Genomic DNA, 25,442 nt, shown 5'->3' with positions numbered 1-25,442 from the left:
CTGCAGGTATTTGAGCGCTGTGAAAACCCCTTTGTTCTCTTCTCTCCCAGTAGCTTCCTGTGAGCTGAAAAGATTGAAGTTTCAGCTTTGCTGAACAGTCATTTTGTACACGACCTCCTGCCATTGTATTTGTGTGGGTCGTTACATTAGCTTTTGAAGAGTTTGCTGATAAATTGAGTTTATTCATGAACATACAGTGATGCACTGAATGTTTGTCCATTTAATTATTCCCCGATTTCTCTATGGTGCTCTAATAGTCTTCGTTTAGAACTGAAACGGCTTAATCAAGTGAATGGTTTGGAATACAATGCAATGTGATGGAAATGGATTGATTGTGTACTGTGATGTCTGGAGAACATCTTAATCCTCATCCCTGTTTTAAACCCGAGGATCCGCTGATCCCCGCCTCTTAAATTGGTTGCGCTGGGAAATAATTTAGTGCACAGCTGGAGGTGACCCCCTTAAAGTCAGCACTGAGTTAGTAAGTGGTCAGTCTCCTGCGCCCGAAGGTTTCTAAAGCCCCGACAGCGGTGGACCTGCTCTTCCCGGATCGCCCCGGCCACGGGCGTGTTTCCGGTTGAAACGACCTCGTGTGATCACGTGTAAGTGCTGCTGATATGGCGCGATATACTAAATCAGAAACGCTTCAAGCTAAATGATAGAAATATTAACAATCCTGGATTTACACACATTCGTGCCATCACAGTGAGCAGAATGTGCGCAGATTCGACGCAACTGGTTCTTTCATTCTAGTCTGTGGAGACTTTAATAATCATGAAACTACTGCTGGCCTTAGGGTTCATAGGATCTCCCAGGTAACTTTCCTAAGCCTAAAGAAGAAACACGTGTATTTGGACACATGGAGTTATCAGGGCTACACTGCTTCTGTATCGATTTTCACAAGCAATTCAAAGATCTGCGGTTCTCCAGACAGCCAGAAGGCGTAATTACAATCTCAGAAAAGTCCAGAAAGTACTTTCCAAGCAGGAGGTTTTGGAGTGTATCCGGTTTGACGCAGGATCATATGGACATATCCTCTTGGGAAACAGTCTCAGAGACTGTGCTCCAGAGAGATTTTTTCAAACAAAATAAACTCTATTCCACAATATACATCAGTCTCACATACTCTTAACATGACATAAAAGCTGTACTAGGTTATAAAAAGTTATTTAAAAGGTGATTTGTCCTTTTCTTGATTGCCCACCACTGTGTAAGTGATAGTTGTGGCTGGATTTGTGTGATAAAGCGTCCCTCCAGGCCCCGCTTGCTGTATTGCTGTTTCTTTCCCCTGTCCCGGCTCTGAGACTGCGGCTGGCCGGTCCTCCGCAGGAGCTCAGGGAGCAGGGATTTCCTCTCTAGTCCCTCCCAGTGCTCCCTCGCTGTTAACCATGCTTCATCCTCCCTCTGAGGTCCGCAAGCATTCTCCTCCAGCTCCCCGCTCCCTGTTGTGCCGGATGAGAGTGTTCCTTGTGTCCCATGGTCCTGGTTTTGTGAGGGACACCAGCAGCCCCGGCAGGTCCTGCGTCCCCTTGTCCAGTCCGGTGGGTGCCAGTTACCGCAGGTCCTGCGTCCCCTTCTCCAGTCCAGTGGGTGCCAGCCCCGGCAGGTCCTGCGTCCCCTTGTCCAATCCGGTGGGTGCCAGCCCCGGCAGGTCCTGCGTCCCCTTGTCCAGTCCGGTGGGTGCCAGTTACCGCAGGTCCTACGTCCCCTTGTCCAGTCCGGTGGGTGCCAGCCCCGGCAGGTCCTGCGTCCCCTTGTCCAATCCGGTGGGTGCCAGCTACCGCAGGTCCTGCGTCCCCTTGTCCAGTCCGGTGGGTGCCAGTTACCGCAGGTCCTACGTCCCCTTGTCCAGTCCGGTGGGTGCCAGCCCCGGTAGGTCCTGCGTCCCCTTGTCCAGTCCGGTGGGTGCCAGCTACCGCAGGTCCTGCGTCCCCTTCTCCAGCCCGGTGGGTGCCAGCTACCACAGGTCCTGCATCCCCTTGTCCAGCCCGGTGGGTGCAGCCCCGGCAGGTCCTGTGTCCCCTTCTCCAGCCCGGTGGGTGCCAGCTACCGCAGGTCCTGCGTCCCCTTGTCCAGTCCGGTGGTGCCAGCCCCAGCAGGTCCTGCGTCCCCTTGTCCAGTCCGGTGGTGCCAGCCCCAGCAGGTCCTGTGTCCCCTTCTCCAGTCCAGTGGTGCCAGCTACCGCAGGTACTGCGTCCCCTTGTCCAGTCCAGTGGTGCCAGCCCCAGCAGGATGCTCTGGTAGCTGAGCACCACTCCTGCTCCCAGGAGTTGCACAGTGTTGTCCACTCTGCCCCACTGCTTTGGCACAGGGGCAGCTCCAGAACACGTGCCCCTGTGTCCCGGGGGCGGTGCGGGTTCCTGGTGAGCGAGTGTCTGTACAGGACCTCTCTGGCGGCCAGCCTCTGGTGCCTGGCCATCCAGCGGAGCCTCTTCAGCTTGCTGTCTAACTCTTGACTTGTCTGGGAACCCACAGCCTTTGTGCGGCGGCCAGTTGCCCCCTCTGGTGTGAGTGTGTGCCCTGTGACGGACTGGCGTCCCATGTGCCCCTTGCTTCCTGGGACTGGCTCTGTCTCGCACACAAGCCCCTTTTGGCATGAGGGGTTAAAAAAGGATGCATGTTTTTTGCATCATAAACATAGTAAGGGGCGAAGGCATTGTTGCTCCTTATTGGCGCAAACATGATCCAAAACATTACAAAATAAAGGTGTGAAAAACTACAAACTACCCCACACACACATACACGTATAAACTAACGAGCTTCTCTCCGGACGGTTCACTTAGTGTGTGACTGGGGAAGCTCAATATTCGTCATTCTGGGACCCAAGCTGCTCTAATTTAGCCTGACGTCAAAGGAATAAAATATACATGTAAACTCTGCTTTCATTTCACTGAAGGTCTGGAGTCTATTCCCGTTTCTGTAGCAATCATATTGCGCTTTACGGGCTGAGTAAAAACAGATCGGGTGAACGTGATTTTTCTGCATTCTTCGCTTCAGAACACCGAGTCAGCCTTCTCTTGCTACACAGAACGGGCTGTGTATTTCTCAGCTGTCTGCAGCAAAACCGCAGCACTATTTCTGCGCATCATCCAGGTGGGGCTGCACACTGGTGGTGGTGGAGGGGATCCCCATTATCTGTCAAGAGCTTTGAGTGGGGTACCAAGAAAAGCGCTATATACAGTACGTGCGAAGATGACGATTATGTTGGTGATTATTATTAATTATTATTATATTGGAATTTGCAGTACTCTGTACTTCTATCAGATTTTTTAGTAAAGCGTTGTAAAACTTCTAACTGCTTTATTCAGTACAGGGTCACACGGGAGCTGGAGCCTATCCCAGCAAGCAACGGGCGCAAGCCAGGACACGCACTGGACGGGACGCCAGTCCATCGCAGGGCAACATCTCGCTTCACACCTTCCCAAATATTTCATTTTTCGTTTGAATTCTTCCACTGTAAAAATTACCCCCTTCGATCCACCGTTCCTCTCGGTACCTGTAAAGAATACCTCACGATCTGTATTTTTTAATTCGAATGCGGACACATCCCTCTGTCAGGCACAGGACCTGTGGTATTTTAGTGCCTGGCGTTCGGTGTGAGGAGCGCTACAGCAGATGAAAGATCGACGGATTCAGGTTGTTTGTCCAGCCCAGGGGGTGTCACAGTACACGATATCTTCAAAGGGAAACGCAACGTTAAATCCTGGGGCAGGTTCGCCACCGCAATGGTATTTTACTCTAAGACCCCCACTCTTTCCCACCTCGGCTGTCGTCTGACGAAGTTTTGCTCTGTTGCATAATTGTATTCACGGTCTCCCTCTTAAATTAAACCAGGTTTTATTATTACATTAAACCTCTTGCATTTGATGTCGTGTCGTGCTGCATTTGTACACCCAGTTACGATGTGATTGCACTGGGATCTGTTTGCGGAATATAGATAACTTTCTGTACCTTACTCATTTTCCAGATTGTTTAGCTGGGAAGCGTAGCAGAGCATCATGTTGCCAACAGCTGGGCGTTAGAGTGAGTCCTTTGGTGTCTGATCGTCAAACCCAGCCCTGGTTGCTACCCCGCTTCAGCTGAGAAAGCGGATGACGTTTGCTTTCGCCGTGACATTGACTTTAATGAGCTCAGCCGTGCCAACAAAACCCGTAACGTTTAAGTTAGAATTTAAGAATTCTTTTAAGAATTCGGTTATTAGCTTACTACTTTCTCTTATAATACTCTATTTTTTTGCTCTAAAAAATGTCTACATGCTCATGATGTATTCATAATTGAAAAAACGCGCATTTCCACACAAAGATTTGGATATGTGTGCAATATGCACCTGATCTGTTTGAGATTGGGTGCGCAAATAGCGGCTACTGGTTTGAACCCCCCAGCAGTTTTGAATCCCATACCTGACCTGATTACCGGATCCAGAACCGATACCATATTTCCAGATCCGATCACCGGATCCCGAATTCCCATATTCGTTGTCAAATAACTGTTTTAATCAGCAACAGGTGTGAATATCCAAAGAAAACGCGGGACTGGCTGTTAATAGTCAGTCCTCTAGGTACGTACTGTAGCTGATCTGTGTTTTCGTCGCCACTGGCACTGAAATAAATATTTTATTATTTGTTTGCTGATATGTATTTGTGATAGTTATTTACTTGGCTAACAAAGAGCAAATTAGACCCGGATCGTTGTTTTGACAGAACTGGAAATTCTGAACGTTACAGGCCTAATGGTGTATTTCAGAATATAATCAGGACATGCACAGCGAAGTGTTCTATTAACATTATCTTTGACACTTAAACCAAATCCTCTAATAATAATAATAATAATAATAATAATAATAATAATAATAATAATAGACTAGTTTGGGCACATAACCGCTTCCAAGAATCCAAAAGAAATCCAGCGGATACAGTGAGTTCTGACTTTTGAAGGCCTTCAGTGTGACAGATCCATCTGCCTCAATTAATATTTTAATTATTAAGTTAGAAAAATACTAATGAAAATTCGGTTGAAACGTCCCCTTGTAGTAGTGCCTAATTGGTTTTGTTGCAGTATTTGTACTACTCGTGCCTCTCGTGCTGTTTTAACTAGATTGGATGCGGCACAGAACGGGGGTCAAATTTATTTCAATATTAAGAGAGAAATTTTCTCTTTAACAACATGGTAAAAAAAAAATTTCCAGTAATTTTATTGCATTTAAGATAAAGTCGTTGCCGTTAAATTAAAACAGAGAAGCAGACGCGAAAGACAGTTCGCTGTCTAACGGAACGTGAATGAGCTCCAGGAACCCGTCAAAAAGTGAACCAAATTCGACAATGGACACTGTGCGAAAGAAAAAAAAACTTTTTACAGTTAGAAATAAAAAAGTAATGTGCATATAATAATGTTGTGACCAGAACCGACGAGCCTAAACGTTATTCTATTTCCTTGTTCTTTTAATTCTGTTTCTTGCATTTATCGTTATTATATACAGTATATCGTGGATACTAGAAACATTTGTATTATTTTATATTCTGCTAAGCACATATTACAGTTACTCTATTATTATTGTTATTTATTAATTATTACTACTAATAATGACAGCACTATTATAGGTATGGTGCACGTGGAATACCGATTAATGTTCGGATTTTTCTTCTCCCCGATATCTGCTTTAAGGTTTCTTATTGAACAAAAAAGTCGAGGTTCTTTGCTCTGAACTGATCCGTGAATGTAATGTGCCCTGTCTGGCGATCTCTGTCGCTAAGGTTGGCGCAAGAGGTACAGTAGCCAGTTTAAGAAGCACTTAGTGATTAACGAGTGGGTCGGGGAGCACGTAGATTACGAAGGATTTAACGTGCTACTTTAGTTACGATGGATTTTGGGAAACACTCGTAAATTAACGATAGATCTTAAGATGGAGTTTACGATGTTCTTCGATGCTTTCGGGAAACTCAGCCCCGTTCGGTTTGAACGACAGTAAGTGCAACTGACCGGAAGTTAACCCAGCCGGTCACCGCGGCCTCCCGGAGATCTGTGGGGCAGCCCAGCCGACAGCTGGACGGTCTTATGTTTAAATATTAGGGAACGTACTACATCCATCCGTTTACAAATATTTTTATCTTTGCGTCGGGTTTTCACGTCCTGACATCTCGATGAAACAGCAGTAAAATTCCGTCAGGGAATGTGTTTCTCTCAGTACTAACTCCTGTGAATGCCGGGGCAAAGTCAAAGAAAACATCCTCCCTAAAACAGTGGGCCTACCTACAAACACACGATTTGGTGACATCCCCACACTGGAAATTGTGGATTATAAACCAACTAGCCTCTTATTTCAAATCGGGTAGCTCACAACATATAGTCCGAAGTCCATTCATTTCTGAGAAGTCAGGAATGGCGCCTCAGGGTCACTGTTGAAGTCTGTCAGAGAGCGGAACGAATACTTGACGTTTTGTCATGCGACAAAAATATTTGTTTTAGTCTATATTTACCCGGGGTGAATTGATCGTTTGTAGGTGTGTTATAAAAGAACAGACGGAGATAAAACAAAAGCCAATGGGAATCCCTCATAAATTGATAAATGCAAACGACAAGTGTGCACAAGTGTAGAAACTGATCCCGGACGGATCTCTCGCTCCTCTTAAAACAAGGTGCCGACGTGCCCGCGGGGAAAATTCATTTTTATAGATCAAATGGCGTTTTCTGAAAAACTAAAAACCTAAAAGTAGCTATTAGCTTTGGGTCTACTCTCACCGCCTGTGAAGTTTCGTTTGAGAAGAGGATAGTTGATAACACGTAAATAAGATTAATTGGAGAGGTCTCAGAACGTCAGAAAAACTTACGTACAGTATGATTCTACAACGCGTTGCGTGATCCCGTGAAATTCTGGGGATCCTTCGAGCGAGGACAGTCCGGAACTGTAAATAATGTATCTCGCTGGCAGGGCTGTCCTTGAGCTGCTGTATTAAATATCACTAGGTGGGGAGGTGGGGTGATAGAGACAGCTATAGGTCAGCTATTGCGCTTTAAGGACAACGGGCCTCGTTGAATTAATACTAGAATTTAGTAAAAAGATTGTTCGAAGTTACCAGGTTTACTTACGTCTCTCTGTTATACAGTATATCGCCATCTGGAACAAAGTATTGGAAATCCGTGGAGAAATAAGCATAAAGTACTCAAGTCCGAAAAACCCATTTCTAACCTAGAAAAAAAGCATGCTTTGGGTAACAGTGAAAGGGAGACCAGAGCTCTGCTTTGGAGAACCCAACGTCGGTCCCTGTGGGGAAACAGAGATTCTCAACCCTGTCCTGAGCACCGTAGTGCGCGAACTAACGACACGGAAGTAAGTGTATTGTTTCTCTCTCCCGGTAATGTTATTATGCCCGTTAAACTAATATTTATTACGTTATCACGACTGAAGTCTCTGTATCTTGCACTGGGTTACAAAGCTGGTGGCATATTCTCTGTACTGCACTGTTCTTCCCGGACCGAGTTTATAGCTTCTCCCGGCGGGCGGCCCGGCACACCGTCTTCTCTCTCGGACTCCCCTGGGGCTTACGAGCGCAGGCTCTCGCCCTGTGCCTGCGATGTGCCATTTCAGACTCACTCCGCATCTAGCTACGACACCTGCCTGTGTACTGTGGACCGCCACAACGCTTCAAAAACAAACAGAAGGAGTGTTCGATAAAAACGCATTTCCAGCGTTTGTTTTCGGTGACCTAGCCCACCCTTCTTCATAGCCAGAGAAAACACAAGAGTTAAGGAATTAAACATTTAAGTGCTACATCTAAATATTAAAGGGGTTGTAACCGGATGCGGAAGACCAGTGTTGAATTGTTAAACACCCGGCCGTGCTGCGCAGAATGAAAAGCTGCCCTTCAGCGGCAGAGTTGTAGGTTCGGCGCAAATCTCTACTGTTTTCCTGACTTGCTTCATAGAAGGACGTAGGTGATATCTTCAGTCTAGGATCCACAGATGAAAAACGGCGGAAATGCCCAAGTCAACATTGGCGCGTCTCTTACCTTTTGTCTTAAACCACTAAGGCGGTGGAGCGACGCGCGTCGATGTTGCTTTAACAACATTTTTCTAGAGGTTCTGTAGAAGAGTTTAATCGTACCAGTGTATTAGTTTTTCTAGAACTAAACCCAAACTTCCTAATTTTGCAATGACAATTATTGTTGTTACGTGCCTCAAAAAGAGGACATCACAAAAACCGTTCTCTTCTGAGTTTATGTTGAATTTATTGCATGATTTGCTCATTGTAGTCCAACAGACGTTTATTTTGTGCAGAATATTTGGAGTGTTTAATACACTGCTGTTGTACTGAAATAAATCATACAACATACAACATTTCTGGCACTCTGTGTTGTTGCTTTCTCACACGAGAGATATTTCTTTAGACGTTTTTAGCACTTTTCCAGTTTATGCAATAGGCGCGCTCTTAAAATGTAGAGAAGACATTTAGGTCGCGATTTTCAAAAGAAGTGAAAATAAGAACTAGATCATAAAATGATGTTTAAAGCCCGATTTATGTAACCGAATATTTTTATTCAATTTACTTTCGGATACAAAGTTATATTTCAATCCTCTGGACATTATACAAGTGGAGATTCAAAACATGTTTTTGGAACTGCGACATAATTTCAATGTTGTGCCTTTTTTCAAAACCTCGTTGCGCGCCTTCCATCAAGGAAAAAAAGAAAAAAATAAGAAAAATGAAAACCTCACCGTGCTTTTATTGCATACGTCTGCTTTTAACACAAAACGATGCGAATATCGAAAATTTCACATCGGTTTTGAGGGAAAGTGGAGGGCTTGGAATTCTCTTTTCTTTACGGTTTCGTCCTCCGTGTTAAAATCTAATTTAGTTTGAGAGAAATAATCGCCAGATTACTGGAACAGCATGTGTGCACCGCTTCCGTAAGAAACCATCTGGAAGGACACTTGATGGACTATAGAGTATGTACTTCAAATTTAACAATATGATAAGTATATATATAGATGAAATATATGTCTAAATGTGTCATATATGTGTAAGTCACGGTCCAAAATTCAAATATAGCATAATGCCTTCATATCCACAGATATGCCGGGTATATGTCTGTGTGGAAGTCAGGTACAGATACACGCCAGGCGGGGCCCGAGCTCACTGTGGGAGACTGTCCTGTGGGGGACACACTGGACACAGCGGCAGTTCACCTGCTCCAGTGGCTCCAGTCTTCGCGGGAGCCGCGACCCGCACGTCTGTCAGTCCAGAAACAGAAAACAGGACCTGAGGACACACAGGGGCGACGCGAAAGCAGAGAGACGCTTACAAAGTGGTTTCTGTTAACAAAACCCCCCAACAAATTTCATTCCGGTGGAAACGCCCCATTCGATCTCAAGTTTCTAACGTTAATTTAATAAGTCAAGAAATTCAATATCCAATATTCTGAATTAAGCCATTGTTTTTAATTCTCAAAAGAATTCGGAATTGGATAACAACTAGCGAAATGTTTCTCAAAATCCAAATCATCAACAGGTTTCAAGGTATGTGGGTAGACAAACATTGAAGCGCACATTACTCTTTAGTCGTGAATTCTGACCTAAAAAAACGAGTTTTATTTTAGCTATTGATTTTTATGCTGTAGATGCCAGATTTTTCTTATTTTTTTATTTTTTTTGCTGCTTTCGGTCCAGCATTTTGTCTGTTTCATTTAAACAGTCAAAACCGAGTGAGGGTGTAGTTTAAATGGCGCAATGCTCTCACACAGGACACAGTAGGCATTTCTTTGACTGCCGTGAATCACATATATTTTCAAGTTGAGATTTTTTTCCATTTAAAAATTAATTGCCATTTCCTGGGAGAGCAGCCGAGTCGCGCTCAGTTCTGGCAGTGCTAAACGAGTTCAGACACGAGCACAGAAGCACCGAAGCACGTCTATTAGTAAATGTAAACTCACCGTTTATATTTACTGTGTTATCTTTAATATATTTATAGTTTATATAACATAGATTTTTATCACCTCTCTATATATGTTTGCATTTAAGGTCGCGGACTCTCACCAACGTTAGCGGTCCTGTGAGAATGGGTGGATCAGTCGATATATTTGATGTATATAGAGAGAAATAAACTTTTGAAAGCTTAACTTTAAGAACCTGTTTTTTTCAATGCTAATGCAGACTGTTCACTACCAAGAGTCCCTGCCAAGACTGAGACTTCACATCACGTAAGGAAACCTCTTTAATATGACAGAGGGCTTCATCATAGTTCAGGACGCCGAATGAGCCGCTCAAAAGGATATTCTCCATTTTTTCTTCTAAAAATCTTTTAACAGTTGAAGAATAAATTCAGAGATATCAGCTTGTTCTGAGTCACAGGAATAGTCTGTGACCGGTTCAAAACGACAGCAGAAGTGAACAACAAAAAAAAAAACAGTACGCATCACAGGGAGAATATAGTCTAGGTCTACAACTGCTCGTGTGAAGGATTTTGTAAGTCTAAAGGCGCACGTTTCGATCACGCGGTTGCAAGCTCTTGTATTTATAGACACGCCACGCGAGGGATTGGATCGCACATGCAACAAGTAGGGCTCGTGTCCAGCCTGCACGAGCGATTATCACAAAAACAGCGAATAGGTACGGTTGCTACGCCGTAGCCTGTTGGGCTCGGTGAGACCGTTCATGAAACAGCGAATTCCCACACCTTTACAGCGCACTAGAGTGTGAAGCCACAGGGGGATGTGGAGAATTCCCTTTTCTCTCACTCTTTATTCTGTTTCTGAATTATGCACGTGTTTATCTCTTTATGCACTTCATTGCTGGTGTTTATTATATTAAAGCAACAACAAACGACGTGAAGCTTTTTTTCCCCCGAGTACGTTGGCTGTGTCTGACGGCCTGTTTGTCAACAATATTGTTGTATTCCTAAGATGGATAATTGCCTGGTTCATTTCAGACATGCGAACATTATCTTAAGAGTCCTTCAAGTCGTAACCCCTTTCGTATGTTTTATGAAAACGAAAATGCTCGCCGGCGAACAGACGTGTAAGCTGAGTAGCGGAGGCCTGTGCGCTTCTGTCGTGCCGTGGTGCGAGTCATCGAGGAGGAAGAGTCGGACCAGACCGCGCATTCGAACTCACCTCCATCGGCTCGTTCTGCCCAGCACGGGACACTAGTGCCCCTGCCACCCAGCAGCTCGGACACATGCCTGGGGAGTCCCCGGCCCCTCCTCTCCTTTGCATACAGAAAAGGAGAATGAAAAACGAACTGCCTTTTAAAAGCGGAGAATCCATCGGCGTTTTGCGTTTCATGTTCTTCACAGAGAGACTCTGGTCCTGAGTTTCAGGGCTGCCTTTTTGAGTGCCAATCAGTGCCGAGCATGCCCTGACAGGAAGTTACGTGTCTGCTGACAGTCAATTTAAAAATGCCCCCTGTTACTAGTTATCTGGAGTCATTAATCTTGGTATGATTCTTTACCGGTTTCCTTGGTTAGCTGAAAACATACATTTAGCACGGGGAGGTATGAGATTTCATGCGCGCTCCTCACTGGGGCCTGTAATAGGTAGTCAGCGTCTAAGTTTTTGTTTATTTTCGAGCTAGTTTGCTGTGCGTTAAGTCAGATACTGTGGCTTAATCCCAAAGGCAGGGCGAAAGTGCAAGTTCAGAATCCCGAGCTACCATGCACCTGCTGCTGGCCAGCCGCCGAGAGGAGCAGGTGTGATGTGGGCACAGTTTTGCGCGACCTCCTCCCCTCGTCCTTGGCTCGTGAAAGTTTGGCGGAATCCGCCGGGCAGAGTGGGGAGTCTTGCTGGTGACGCGCCGTCTTCTCGGGTCCTCGTACTCGGCTGATCCAGCCGGGCGCCCCGCCGGCGGACCCGAAGCCGCGCGGCTGCTCTCACACGTGTAGCCCGGAACATGCACCCACGGGACGCTTGGCTGTAGTGCGGGGGGCTGCCCGACCTCTCCAGACAGGGGCCCTCTCTTCCTCCACCTCCGCTTCCCTCTGCCGCCTCAGGCGCTGGATCGCGGATCATGCTGAAGCACTCGGAGGGCACTGGGGCTCCATCTGTGTGCTTCGTGGGCTCTTTTTGACTGGCGGTGGGGGGGAGGGGGGTTTCTTTGAGGTAAGGGGGGGGGGGGAGATTCGTTTCTGAAAGAGAGGAAAGATAAAAAAACACAGAGACTTTGACGTTCAAAATCCAATGTTCGATCAGACCACGAATATGGGCGATGGGCTCGCAGAAGACAGAAACCACCTCCGTGGGTCCAGCTCGCTCTGCCCTGACGTAGCGACAGACAGAAAGTGCCGCACCGAGCTGGAGAGCCTGTCCCCCGGACAGGGGACCGCGGACACTCCAGGGACCTCCTCTTCCACCACACCGAGCTCGTCCAGCGAGGACGGGCACGACAAACTTTCAGGAGTGGACCCCGATTATTGCAGAAGGATTCTAGTGCGGGGTAAGTGCAAGACACGGCGACACAGCATCGAAACCGGTACATCAGAATATGCTCATCTACACATCGCGGGGCTTTGTACATTGTTAGCAGCATTTCCATCTACCTGTAAGCGCGCTGTAAATGCAGAAATACGGCATTGGTGGAGAAAATAACTATTTCCTCACTTTTTCAAAAGGTTTCTATTTTCACTTGTATTTAAGAAATGAACGAAAGATTACACTGCAAAATCCAGTACACATTTAGGTCGAAGACAATGCAATGAACCTGACCATAATGTTTTTTCCCCAGAAGGACATTTGTAAAACCTAATTTTCCTCCTAGCGTGCTTTGAAATATTCTCCCATCACTGTTTTCCATAAGCAAATTAAAATCAGAATAAAAAGAATGCGTTAAAAACAGAAATAAAAACACAACGTAATCACTATAATAAAAACAAACAAACAAACAATTATGGCTTTCATGGTTCAGAGCGTTATTCTCAAAAATATCTCTCTGGGGATAATGCCCCCTGCTTAAATTCAACGAACAATAAATAACACAGCGATGTGCTCGTTAGCACGCTGGCGAATATTAAGACAACAAGTTATTTGAGAAAATTAGCATAGGTTGAAGTTCACACCCAGTTGTACTGTCTCTGTTTATACAAATATATTTCGACATTTTTAGGAGATTCAAAAATATTTTTGTACATGAATCACAGTTGATGTGGACAAACAATCAGAGCTATTAAGCATTTTCGGGAGCCGATTCTCCCCAGAAAGCTGGTTTGTGATGTGAGGTTTAAATGTCGATTATTTCTATCCCTGTTATTGTCCGTTTTCTTTTGTCCTATTTAAGAGCATGAGAAGAAAATAATCACAGACATGACTGGGTTTGTCTGGCTAAAAACTCTAAACACACAGTACTCTTTAAGTGTTCTGAAGAGTAGAAATAGCAATAATTATGGGAGAAACTTGTTTAAAAAATATATATATAAACGAGTCATCTTCCATCATCTTTCATCAGGAGGAAAAAAAATATTTTGGCAAGCAGAGATATTAATTCCTGAGACCTATGAAAACGTAGCCTAAAATACGAACATTATTGCCTCATTATTTCGATTTCCTACACTTCGAAACATTTTCCCAATGCGTTCTCTTCAAGTGTATGTAAAATGTATATTTATTAAGCACACTCCAAGTACGTCTCAAGAACACTCTTAAGTATTGTCTGTACGTCCAATTCGTGTAGGAATATGTAACTATATTCATTGTTATCTTCGGGTAAAATTAATTTCGCTGCGAGAGTCTTTCAATTTTCGAGGTGTTCTATCCAAACAAACCTGGTTTGAGAGTAGCTAGAAAAAGGCACTCTTTAACCTTTACAGCCCGTCGAAACAGGTGTTATAGATCACTTTCATTGTTCTAAAACCTGTAAATAAAAGAGAACGAGGTACCTGCTATCCCGAGGAATTTTAGATGCTCATTTATGCATTCTGTCGCATAAATAAACCGTTATTAATACCTTTTGTTTAATGCTTATAGGCTGCAAAATTCAACAGACCTCAATAACGAATGTCCGTGTAGAATAATACATGGATATTTCTGATAAACATCCATCTTCTCCATGGTTGCTACTGTCTATACTACACCGTACGCTAGACTCTTCACGAAAATTAAAAAAATGTCCCATCTCAAAACACATTAGAACTTTAGAAAGTAAATGTTTATTTTAAAGGGTTGAATATTGATCTTTTCTTAATATGTGCAACTCTCATTTAATCCGATGTAGCCTTTAACAAATACTGTTTTTCAAACTAGAGGCACTGGCACATGGCATGCATCTCCTTGCATTATTGAATCGAATGGATAAAACAAATCTCATTTTGGAAACTATATGTATTCAAAATTATATTATCATCTCAACACATTATTTAGGCTACTGTATTTTTTACAGTAGCCTAAATAATGAATTTGATTCTCTAATTTTTTTTAAATAATATTTAGCGTGCAGAGTTTATGATTTTGTTTTATTTACACTCATCTAATTTTGAAAACATAAATTATTTGTGCTTTTCATGGATTTGCTCCTTTTCATATTGTATTAATATCAATATAATACTTTTTTCAAATGCATACTGATTAAAACGGTATAACATTTTCGAATAACCCTAAAATCTAATCAAACTGTTCATGACTTTGATAATACCACAAAGAAAACTGTAGAAAAATGCAATTTCATTGTCTACAAGCTTTCTGCTGGGAAACTTTGGTTGCTTAGGAAACGAAAATTGAATAGTTATTTCAATGCAATCATAATAGAAGATTGGTTTATTTCAGATTAAGACCGTTTAGTAATTTGTAATTTATTAGTAATAAAAATAGAAACACAAAAATGGTGGTTGAAAAATGGTTCATATTTAGGAATTTAAACATTTACATTTTCTTCTTATTCTTTTAACACTGTTGCCGTTTTTGGATTTTGCTCTTAAATAAATGCTCTATGCAGTGACTACTAATACTGCTATTTGCATCTACTGTATATGACTCTTCTCGTTCGAAAATATGCCGAAGCACTTTATATTTAACAGAGGGAACCACTTCATCCGCCGTTGAAGTGCAGTTTCCACCTTGGAGACGCGCAATAGCCCTCCTGCACCAGCAGCCCGGGAAGAGTGAGAAGTGAATTAGGGCACTTCAGGGAGGCCCGGCTGTACAGCCCGGAGCGGAGCCGAGACAGGCCAGGCCACGGCTGCGCTTCATTTAAACCCCTTTTTGTCATGAACGCAGGTTCACGTTGGAACAGGTCAATAGCGGTGTGTTGTAGCTGTATCGCGTCAAGATGTTTAGGCATTCAATATAAGATTATACAGAACACCTGTCTGTTGCTCTCGCCTCCACACTACAGCTCCTCGTTGGACTGTGCTACTGTACATCGAGGCCACACGCTCCCTGCTGACTCCTGGGAGAGACCAGCAGGAAGCAGGTTGTGTTTTGGCGAACTAGTGCTTGCCCATGATCAGTGTCGTCAGCCTTTAGCACTACAGTGACAGTACAGTCCGTGTTCTTGAGTCAGACCGCTCGCCACTCCTCCGTGGGCCTGCCGATGTAGTTTAAACGCTGGAAACGCGAAAGTGGACCTGCACATATAATTTTAAACGAATGAAGACACCCATATTATTTTTTCATGTGATAGTTAAGTTGACGGTTATCGGGGTGTATCACGGGACATCTGCACGTTAAAAGCAGCAGTGTTGTTCAGTCAGCATGCGACTCCGTTCGCCCAGGCCGGCGTGTGCGCGCTCGCTGCGGGCGCAGCGGGACCGTGTGACTGACGCGACTCGGGAGGGAGGCGAGCGGGCGCGGGACCGCGACAGAGACGCGCGGCTCAGCGTCACTGTTAGCGGTGGAAGGACACCTCGCGAGGCCGGGGTCACGGGGAGGTCGCGGGGCTGATAAACAGCGATCATTGTATACTGTAAATCGGTGTGTGTGTATATATATATCGCAATCACGCAGTATAATCACAGATAAATAGAATTGTGAGGCGCTGTGAAACAATAACAGGAGTTAAAACATCTGCGATGTTCCTGTAATCCAGTCCACGGCGTGAAGGTATTGAAAGTCAGCGGCGCTGGTAGCCCGAGGGACAGGGTGCTGCCCCCTTTCGGCTGCTGTTTCGGAGCCGCACACGGTCTGAGAGTGAATATGAATACAACTGGAACGCAGAAAGGAGACTTCCACAGTGCTGAACCGTTTAAATGAGGAATGAATTCATGAAATTGATTAATAGTGACGTGCAATCTTTCACCATGATCACCAACATTGTTCTTTGCTGTTGAGGACGCATTTATCCCAATAAAGATATTAGTGATTATTTTTGTTACTACAATAATAACAGTCTTACTTTCTGGCATCCCTTGTTTTTTTTTTTTACTGGGAAATAACCACCGTTGTAAAACGCATTCTGCCGTGCCACGACAAGAAAAAATACATTCCTATTTTATGTTAAAGCCAATAGATAAAGGGCATCACAATCAAAACGATTCATGCGTGCTTACCGCTTGAGTACCTGCCTGTTTCAGATATTGGGACAGATCTTTAAACATAAGCCTTTAAGGTGAATGTCCTATATATCTATTTCATTGATATGATGTAAGAAACAGATGGAAGGTAATTACGCAGGTGAGAGCCTGAAACCCAGACCTGTTTTGGCAGTGATGAACTCCTGCGCGCCGTGGCGTGATCGAGATGGTACCGGAGGGGTTCAGCGGGCTCTTTCTTATTAGGAGGGCGCTGATTGGGTGCTTGTGTCCACGGATGTGAAATGTGGGACAGTCCTTTGAAAACGCCAGGGATGCTCTCCTTCCGCCGCGGTGTCACGCAAGGCGAGCCGAGCCCCTCTCTGTCCTGAGGCGGGGGACGCCGGCGCGCGGTTAAGCGTCCACATAAAGACACCTTCACACCTTTACGCAAAGTCCAGTTTGCATGAACGGCTCATTCTGTGGCGGGCAGGTGTCCTGGAATAATCTCACCAGCGCAGCCCCGACAGACAAAACCCGTGTTTTCTCTTCCACCTCGGAAAAGAAGGGGGCCCGCCCATTTGTATTCATGTGTCTTTACTGTCTCCCTACCTGCTTTTCACTGTGCTAATAACAGGTTTGATAAATCCGAGGTAAGGGATAAAACGGGCAATAAATTGTTTTGACTGTTCGCTAGAAAGATTACACATCAAGGTGCTGAAAGTATGAAAAGAGCCGAGTTATCTCTAGCTGGCTTTCTAGCTGGTTCCAGCGAAGATATTATTACTATTATTATTAATAATTATATAACAAACCGAATATTATCGTTTTTGTTAAATAAAACTTTAAACATTTACAGCACAGTGTTTCTAACATTTATTTTTTCGCACTGCATTACCGAAACTTGTTTTTCTCGGAATGTGGTGATTTTGCTACACAATTAATTGTTCACTTTTGAATGCGAATGTTTGCATTGAATTATTCAGCCCGTTGGGGTTTATTTTTGAGTTTTAGTTTCGAATGAGATAATAAAAAGAACGTGTTGAGAACAGCAACGCAAGTTACTCTACACCGTCACTAACCTTACGTTCAAAAAGTCAAAGTCAAACAAATACAAACGAGAAACCCACCTTTGTCATCTGTTGAAACAATCTTGATAACATACGAGAAAAAAAAACCGTATATATTTATGTATGTGTATTTTGAAGCTTAAATTTGCTATTACCCATGGGACAATGAAAACATTGTTTGGATGTTGGACTTTTAAAACGATCGTAAAATATTTTTCCTACGGATTCTACCATTAACTAAAACGAGATGTTACATTTCCACGACGAATGGTAGAACGCTAAAACGATATTTTTTTCTAACCGTTAACAAGAAAAAAATAATTAATGTCGGCATTTTACCCAGTAACGTATAATACAATTTACTAGGCGCGTTTGCGTGTCTTAAAAAAGATAATAATAGAAATACTAACAATTTTTGTTATAAAGGTTATTATAACGTGACTTCGAATTTTAAGTTTTATTAAGAAAATTTAGTTTATTAAACAGTTTACTTATCTGTCAGATTTGGATTTTTATATCATTGCTGTTTCAACCTTTAAAACGGGTTAACTGTTGAACTGCACAGAGAGGTAGTAAGATTAGCGCCCTGTTCTTTGGATGATTAAAATTTCAGACAGCTCCTGAATTTTCGCTTTCCTGGTTGTGGACTTATATGCAGAAATTGAGACAGGCAAATATTAATAATATTTTTTCAAATGAATAGATCTATTTATTCTAACACTATAAGTAAGTGCTAAAAATGCTAAAAGTACTATTTCAATGTGATAGATACTTTATTGATCCCGTGAGGGAAATTGCAGTGCATCAGCAGCTTAGCACAGTCAACACAGCAACAGTGTAACGAATGATACAATAATACAACAATACAATACTCACAATACAACCAGTACAGTGAGAAGTGCACTAAGAAGAGTTACTCACAGTCCAGAACACACAAAGAACAAACCTGAACAGAACAGTGCACAAAAAAAGTCGTATTGCACAATAAAAATATAAATATAAATATAAATACAAATATAAATATAAATGTATTGCACAGGTCCCTGGTATATGTTGCACAAAAACGGTACTGATACTGATTTCAATATTGTTGTTATCTATTGTCTTAAACAATACTGATAAAAGCATTGTTTTTCTTATCATCATTTTATGGCCATTCTCGAACACCAACGCGCATAAACACGCTCCCATAGCCGAAAAGAGTTGAGCGAGCGTTTGTTCCTGCGCGAACACAAGTGTCTTAACGTTTTTCGATTTAGCGAGACTGCATTTATACGCGAGTTAGTTAAACCCCGTATTGTCCATCACCCCCAACAAGATAGATAGATACTTTATTGATCCCGTGAGGGAAATTGCAGTGCAACAGCAGCTTAACACACACAACACAGCCACAGTGTAACGAATTATATAATAATAGTACAATACATACAATACAATACAAGAGTTACTCACAGTCCGGACGCACAAGAACAAACTAGAACAGAACAGTGCACAGAAAATCGTATCACACTCATATCACACGTATGAATATAAATATAGATGTAACTATAGATATATATATATAAATGTATTGCACAGGTCCCTGGCATATATTGCACAAAAAGTGGTTGTAAACGGGAAAAAGAAAAAGAAAAAGAAAGAGAACAGATGTAGCAGTAGATGTGTAGATGCGTTTAGTCCAGAAACAGGTCACTGTCAAATGGACTTTAACAATGTTTAAAGGAAACCTTTAATGACTGACTCTGTCCTCGAGTTTGTGAAATATAGTACATGTGTGTAATAATGCTTCTGGCGTTAGGAGCTTCACAATGTCTGTTGGCGTGAACAGGAAGCTGTGAATAATGATGTTAACGATCATATTTGATCACTGCCTAGGCGACCACGCCCCTCCAGAAGCAACAACAACTAGAATGAGACTAAATTAGAATTCCAATGAATTTTGAGAATGACTCTTGAAATCACTTCCCCGGTAACGCACGCCTCCTGCGCGAACGGACACGGGGCCCGGGGCTCAGTTTTGTGGATGCTGGCACGGGTGCGTGTGGCTGCCCGCGGGGTGTGACGGTGCACTCGCCGCCCTCTCTGACTTTGTGTCGCGCAGACGCCAAGGGCACCATCCGCGAGATCGTGCTGCCCAGGGGCCTGGACCTGGACCGGCCCAAGCGCACGAGGACCTCCTTCACGGCGGAGCAGCTCTACCGGCTCGAGCTGGAGTTCCAGCGCTGCCAGTACGTGGTGGGCCGCGAGCGCACGGAGCTGGCCCGGCACCTCAGCCTCTCGGAGACGCAGGTAGGCCGCCTCTGCGTGCGGGACACCCCTGCAGCAGGTACTTTCCCTGTGTTTAAAGGTGTTGGGGGGAGGGGGGTATACTGAGACGCTTCTGAAGATTATTCGGATGTGCATTAATAATTCACAATTAACGTGCTGTACGAGAACAGCATATCTAAATCTTCCCCGACGCCGACAGATTCCAACGCGCAGCCGTCGACAGCGCGTACGAATCATGATACGCTGATAAATCTATTTAAATATTTGCATCAGGGCTTTTTGTTGTGCCTGAACACAGATCTGTTTTCTGGCGCTCAGTTGGGTCACGCAGGTTTGAAGTTAAAAACGTAGAGGAGTGCAAAAAAAGTTGCAAGACTGACAGTGACAAAAATGTTCTCTCCCTTGTTAAAATATAGCGCCTGTTTTTATTTCCAGCAGTTCTGAATGTGTCCACTAGATGCCAAGCAGCTTTACTGTCCTGTAATATTTAACCAATAAACACTTTAAAATGTTCCGTACTAACGTTTGAGATTGAGATTAGCAGCAGTTTGTCATAAACCTGTTCTCGTTATTAGCAAACTATTGTTATGGCGAGAAGCTCATATCTTTTTTATTTGTATCTTAATTCAGTATAATCTTTTGTAGTGCGCACTGGTCCACATGTGTCGTTCCCCTACTCAGTGATATTGTAAATTACAATGTGTACGAAGTATGCTGCCTTTCAGCTGTATTCCGTTATTCTGACCGTTTTCATCGGCGCACCCAAGCGAATAATACAGAGGAAAAATGGACGCAGGCCTGCGTGTGTCCAACTAGCGAGAAGCAGGCCTTCGGAAAGCGTGAAACTCAGTCCGAACGAGAGTCGGAACCCGTCCAGGGTGCGGTGATTGTTCCCGGCTCGAACAGAGGAGGGGTTTTGGAACAGGACGGGAGCTGACTGGTCCATTTCCCGCTGAGCAGAGGTTAAGCGTCCTTTCCAGACACGCACTAATCGCGACAGTGAGGACAAGGAGGCGCGGGGCCGTGGCCAGTGGAAAAGATCTTGTTCTTCCTTTGGGGTCTGAAAAACAGCACTTTCGCGAGTGTAGCCGCCAGGCGAGTGACCAAGGGCCGTTCCTGCGCAGACCCCACGGGGGGCCGAGCTCCACTGTACCAGTCGAAAATAAAAGAACTGGGGTCTGTCTTGCGATCCCCGACACCTCGCGTGGAGGTTGCCTCGCGGCCCTGGAGCAAGGTTTCCTAAAATCAGGGACCGAGCTCAGACGCAGGTGACTTTTGTGCCACAGAGAAACAGAGAAACGTCCACGGGACGTGTGGCGGATGGGGCGTGTTCGTGAAAGTGGGTTTTGCACCGCGCGGGTGAAGGATGGGCAACCGGGGAACGATCCGGCTCGCGCCTTCCTGATATCCTTTCACAAATTCATCATTGGAATGTATTATTTGTGATGTTTCAAACGTATAAAATATCTTTATACTTAATTGTGTTCTTGTTTCCGTTGTAGCTGTCTGATGGGTTACTGTAACCCTGTACTGGATTAACAGGTCATTATAAAGGGATTGCTAGTGGCCTTTCTGATTTCCGTTTGTTTTGTCAGAAATCCTCGCATGGATTTCTAGCACATTGGGAAGTATTGGTTTGAAACGTGTTGGAATCGCTGAGGCTGCCGCGGTCAGGAAAGGGACCTTGTGGTGAGAGACCCTCTCTCTCCGACGTCCCACAGGCGGGGACCCTGGAGAAGCACGCAGCCGATTGGCAGCAGGATAAGGGTCACACCTCACACCTGAAGAAGGCTCCACGGCCGAAACGTGTTTTCTTTCTTCTCTTTCTCAGCGGGGAATAAACCTATTGTTCCTTAGCAGGATAAGGGTGTCGGGGGCGGGGCATGCGGGGAGTGGCCAATCAGGAGCCAAGGAGGCGGGGCTCACCCTAAATGCAGCGGGGTGGCTGGGAGCAGTTTAAATGGCAGCACAATTTATAGGAGCTCACTGAAAGTTGATAAAGTAATCCGACGTGTAACTAGCATTTCCTGTCCTTTAAAATACAAGTTTAAAATATAAGTTTCCATTTTAGCACCTTTGCCTTCAGTATTGATAACACTGTGAATGGCCTGGTCATCCTTCACCATCATGTGCTGCTGCACATTAATAGAGAACAAGCCTGGGCCGTTGTGTCACTGCAGCTTCAATGACAGTAGTTAAAAGTGCTCAGACAGGCCCTCAGTGGCACTAAAATGGTCTGGCTTGCGTCCCTCAGACTATGTCTATCTGAAAGGCTTAAAAAATTGGATACCTTAAAAATAAACGAGCGAAGATTTGCAACGCAGACATGAACACTGCAAGGCCAGAGCAGAATAGTACAAGAGGGAGCACCGTTTCTCCTAAATTGTGATTAGCGGAGACACAGAGATGTAATCAGGTTTTGTTTAATTCAAGTTGTCTTATCAAGTAATAATCCTGCTTGTCAGCAGCAAACAAGAACTGAGGGTGCTCTCAGCTGACTAGATTTCCCGCATGAAGGAAGGGAGTTGGTGGCTGTCAGGGGATCGCGGCTGCAGGCTAGTTTCTTCACTGCACAGGAGGCAGGAGGGCCTCTTCCAGGAGCTGGTTCTGCTCTCCAGGAGAGGATGAAGGTGTCCTGGGCTCTGGCGTCATCATTCCTGCTCCAGGGAGGATGGACACAATCTGAAGGAAATGCAGAATGAGTTTTTTTGTTTTTTTCTCTTCAATTTGCTCTGAGGAACCAAATGAGCAGCACTCCCTGTCATTTAGCTCTAATTCAGTAACGAGGTCTGTTCTCATCACAATATTTTCAATCAGCTTATATGCAGTGTGCATCTGAGGACTTATATAGAGACTCTAAAAAGTCTTGTTGCTAGGCCCATAGATGCAGCAAAAACTTCTTTGTAGACGGTTATAAAATTTTAGCTATTCGTCATGCTTACCTGTCTCCGTGCATGCTCAGAATTAATAATGATGGCTTCATCCGATGATTTAAATCGAATCCAATTTTTTCGGTCTAAAGAAAATTTAGCATGAAGCTACATGTTGCTAGTATTCACCAGCACTTTGCTTCCCCCATGTTAGTAAATAATTTCTACCAAATTCCCGTTTGCATAGTTGTTCCTGTGGGACAGAGAGATCAACTCAGATTGACTTGGTGTTAAGACACTTCAGCCTCCTTTACAGGTGTCCCTTAAGGACCAGGGCCCCTGTATCACCCAGAAGCAACAGTCAGGTCATTTCAAATGGTTAAGATGAATCCAAACATGCTTGAGGCTCTTAGAAGATTTTGTACACATCTCAAAGATAAGATCACTTTATTGGCCATATACAATTTCCTGTATTAGGAATGTGTCTTTTCACAGACCCCAGCTTGCTCTCCATGAGACACACAGAGGGAGAGTAGCTTGGGCTCAGAGCTCGAGCAGTTGGGGTGAAGGGCCTTGCTCAGGGGCCCAACGCAGTAGGATTCCTCTGCCGGCTGTGGGATTTAAACTGGCAACCTTCCAGCCACAGGCGCAGATCCTGAGCCACAGTGCCAGTGCACCACCCGAAGTGAAGAGGCTATATTCTTTAACCACCAAAGAATGAACTTAAATGAAAAGCAGAATTCCCTCTGCATTAAGAGTACAGAGTATTCCCTTATATTCCTTTGGCGTTGGTGATATGATAGAACTCACTGTGAGGTTTGTGAGCTTTCTAGAATGGAGATGTTAAGCCAAGAGAAAAAAGCTCGTAAAAAAACATGACTCTTCCAGAGAGGAGTGGTCAGGAATCACACTGGTGTTGGATATTGTAAGAGAAGTCAGGATTTATCCTATCTGACTGTTGCAAATGCCTGTGAAAAAAAGCTACTGAAGTATATGTGTGAGTAATCGCACAAATGAATATCTTGGAGTACGGTCACACAACACAGATAACAAAAGCAAGACTTGCAGGCATAACATGGACTCTCAACAGTTTTTGGCCAGGTCAGTGAGTCCTCTATGTTCAGAGTCCAGATCTGGACTTGTCAGAGATCAGTCAGGGGCCTAGATCACCGATTCTTAAACCCAGATTCAGTGTGTCTTGGATTTCATTCCCACTGATCTCTTAATTACAGAAGCTAATTGGCCTTTTGATGATTATTAAGGCTCTTAAGAAGTTGGATGGGGTGAGTTAATTAGTATTTCTGGGCTTCACCCCATCTCTCATTCAGTTATATGGAATGGAAGTAATTAGTAATGTTTGATCAATTGTCATCCCCGTCTGTGTCTTGACGTCATTAATTGGTTGTTTAGACATAAATAAGACTGTTAAGACTGTGACTCCTAAAGAGATTGAGCAGAGAATGGACAGTGTTCTGTCTGCTAGATGTTTTGGCAAAAACTTACCTGCAGCAGAGTATTTTTCCAAAAGCTGTGCGTAGAAAAGGGGTTGAAAAGATCTGACCAAGTAAGGTTCAATTCAAGGGACCAACAAACCTTAGTGATTAAGAGCTCAACTTGAGCAAGAAACAGAAGCAAAAGAGTCTTCCAGGACCAAGGCTGAGAATCACCAATACCCCCTATGGAAAAGCATCCTTTATTGTTCAGGAAGCCCAATGTCATTCAGCATTTTGATTGTTACAAGCCTAGAAGATTCTAGGTTAAATGTGAAGTTTCTGGAAACTAGTACTGCTGTGTTGGGTCACAGAGGTACACCAGCAGAAGCAAAAGGGGAATTTCCAAAGCATAAAACTTCCAGCTGTCAACTGTTGATGGAGTTAACTTCCAGTTTAAGAGATGCTAATGGCTGGTAATCTATTCCTGGTAGCTAAGCATGTGAATGCATCACCAATAACAATCAGGCATTGTCTGCATAGGACAGTGTACAAGATGAAAACCTCACCTTACCCACTACAAGTCACTAAGGGCATTGGCCACAACAGACGGGACAGGAGTGTAGCCTGATCTGGTCAGATCTCAGACTGTAAGCGAGACTGGGTCGGGTCAGCAGTGGGATGGGAAATCCAGGTCTGCCCTCTGGAGCAGATGGTCCAAACCAAATCCCCACAAAGGTGATGGATGCTGCTGTGCTGTAGGATATTCTGTCCTTTGGATGACATGTTAAACCTGGATTCTGACTGTTCATCCCGTGTTCTAACTTATATCTTTGCTAAATTTCATTCTGGGCTCGTTCAGTTTAGCCTACCTAAATTCTCCACATAAACCTGCCTTGATTTCCATCATCAGGCACTTAGCATCAATGATAGGCCCACAGTGCCTGCTGGCTGCTCACATGTCTTGCACAGTCCTGAACCGGGTCAAAAGTACCTACTGATGACACAGGAAGTCAAAAAAGGTAGAGAAACCGCAGGACCTGTGATGAGAAAACGATCAGTTTTGACATTGAACATCAAACTTCCTGTCATTGGGCCACCTCTGTCATGTCCTGGTACAGCTGTCTTCAGATCCTTCTACAGTTTTTACATTTCTGTTACTTTAAGGCATGAAGTCATGACACTTTGAGGTAGCAATTCATTTGTTATATACACACAACCTACTCCACATGTTCAAAGCAAAAGTAAAGACAGTAAGTCTGAGAGAAATAGGTAGAAGTCATGATTATAATGATTCAAACATTTTGCTGTGATAAAATTAATTTAGATAAAAAAATTACTTTATGGAGTCACATAATTAGCTGTGCCAAGTCACACAATTGGT

General features: G+C 44.0%; 1 protein-coding gene across 1 annotated transcript in view; it reads left to right on the top strand.

Annotated features, from left to right (window-relative positions):
- Positions 1 to 12,164: 12,164 nt before the first annotated feature.
- vax2 (ventral anterior homeobox 2) overlaps positions 12,165 to 25,442 on the top strand; it is a 37,730-nt gene continuing 24,452 nt past the window's right edge. Inside the window, exons 1-2 of the mRNA XM_088922580.1 lie at positions 12,165 to 12,420; positions 19,592 to 19,779. Of these exons, the coding sequence (XP_088778706.1) occupies positions 12,165 to 12,420; positions 19,592 to 19,779 (444 nt within the window). The remainder of the gene's footprint in view (positions 12,421 to 19,591; positions 19,780 to 25,442) is intronic.

Source organism: Atractosteus spatula, chromosome 1, assembly GCF_055471065.1.
Source record: "Atractosteus spatula isolate fAtrSpa1 chromosome 1, fAtrSpa1.hap1, whole genome shotgun sequence".
NCBI classification, from domain to species: domain Eukaryota; kingdom Metazoa; phylum Chordata; class Actinopteri; order Semionotiformes; family Lepisosteidae; genus Atractosteus; species Atractosteus spatula.
This window is presented reverse-complemented; position numbering and strand designations above follow the sequence as displayed.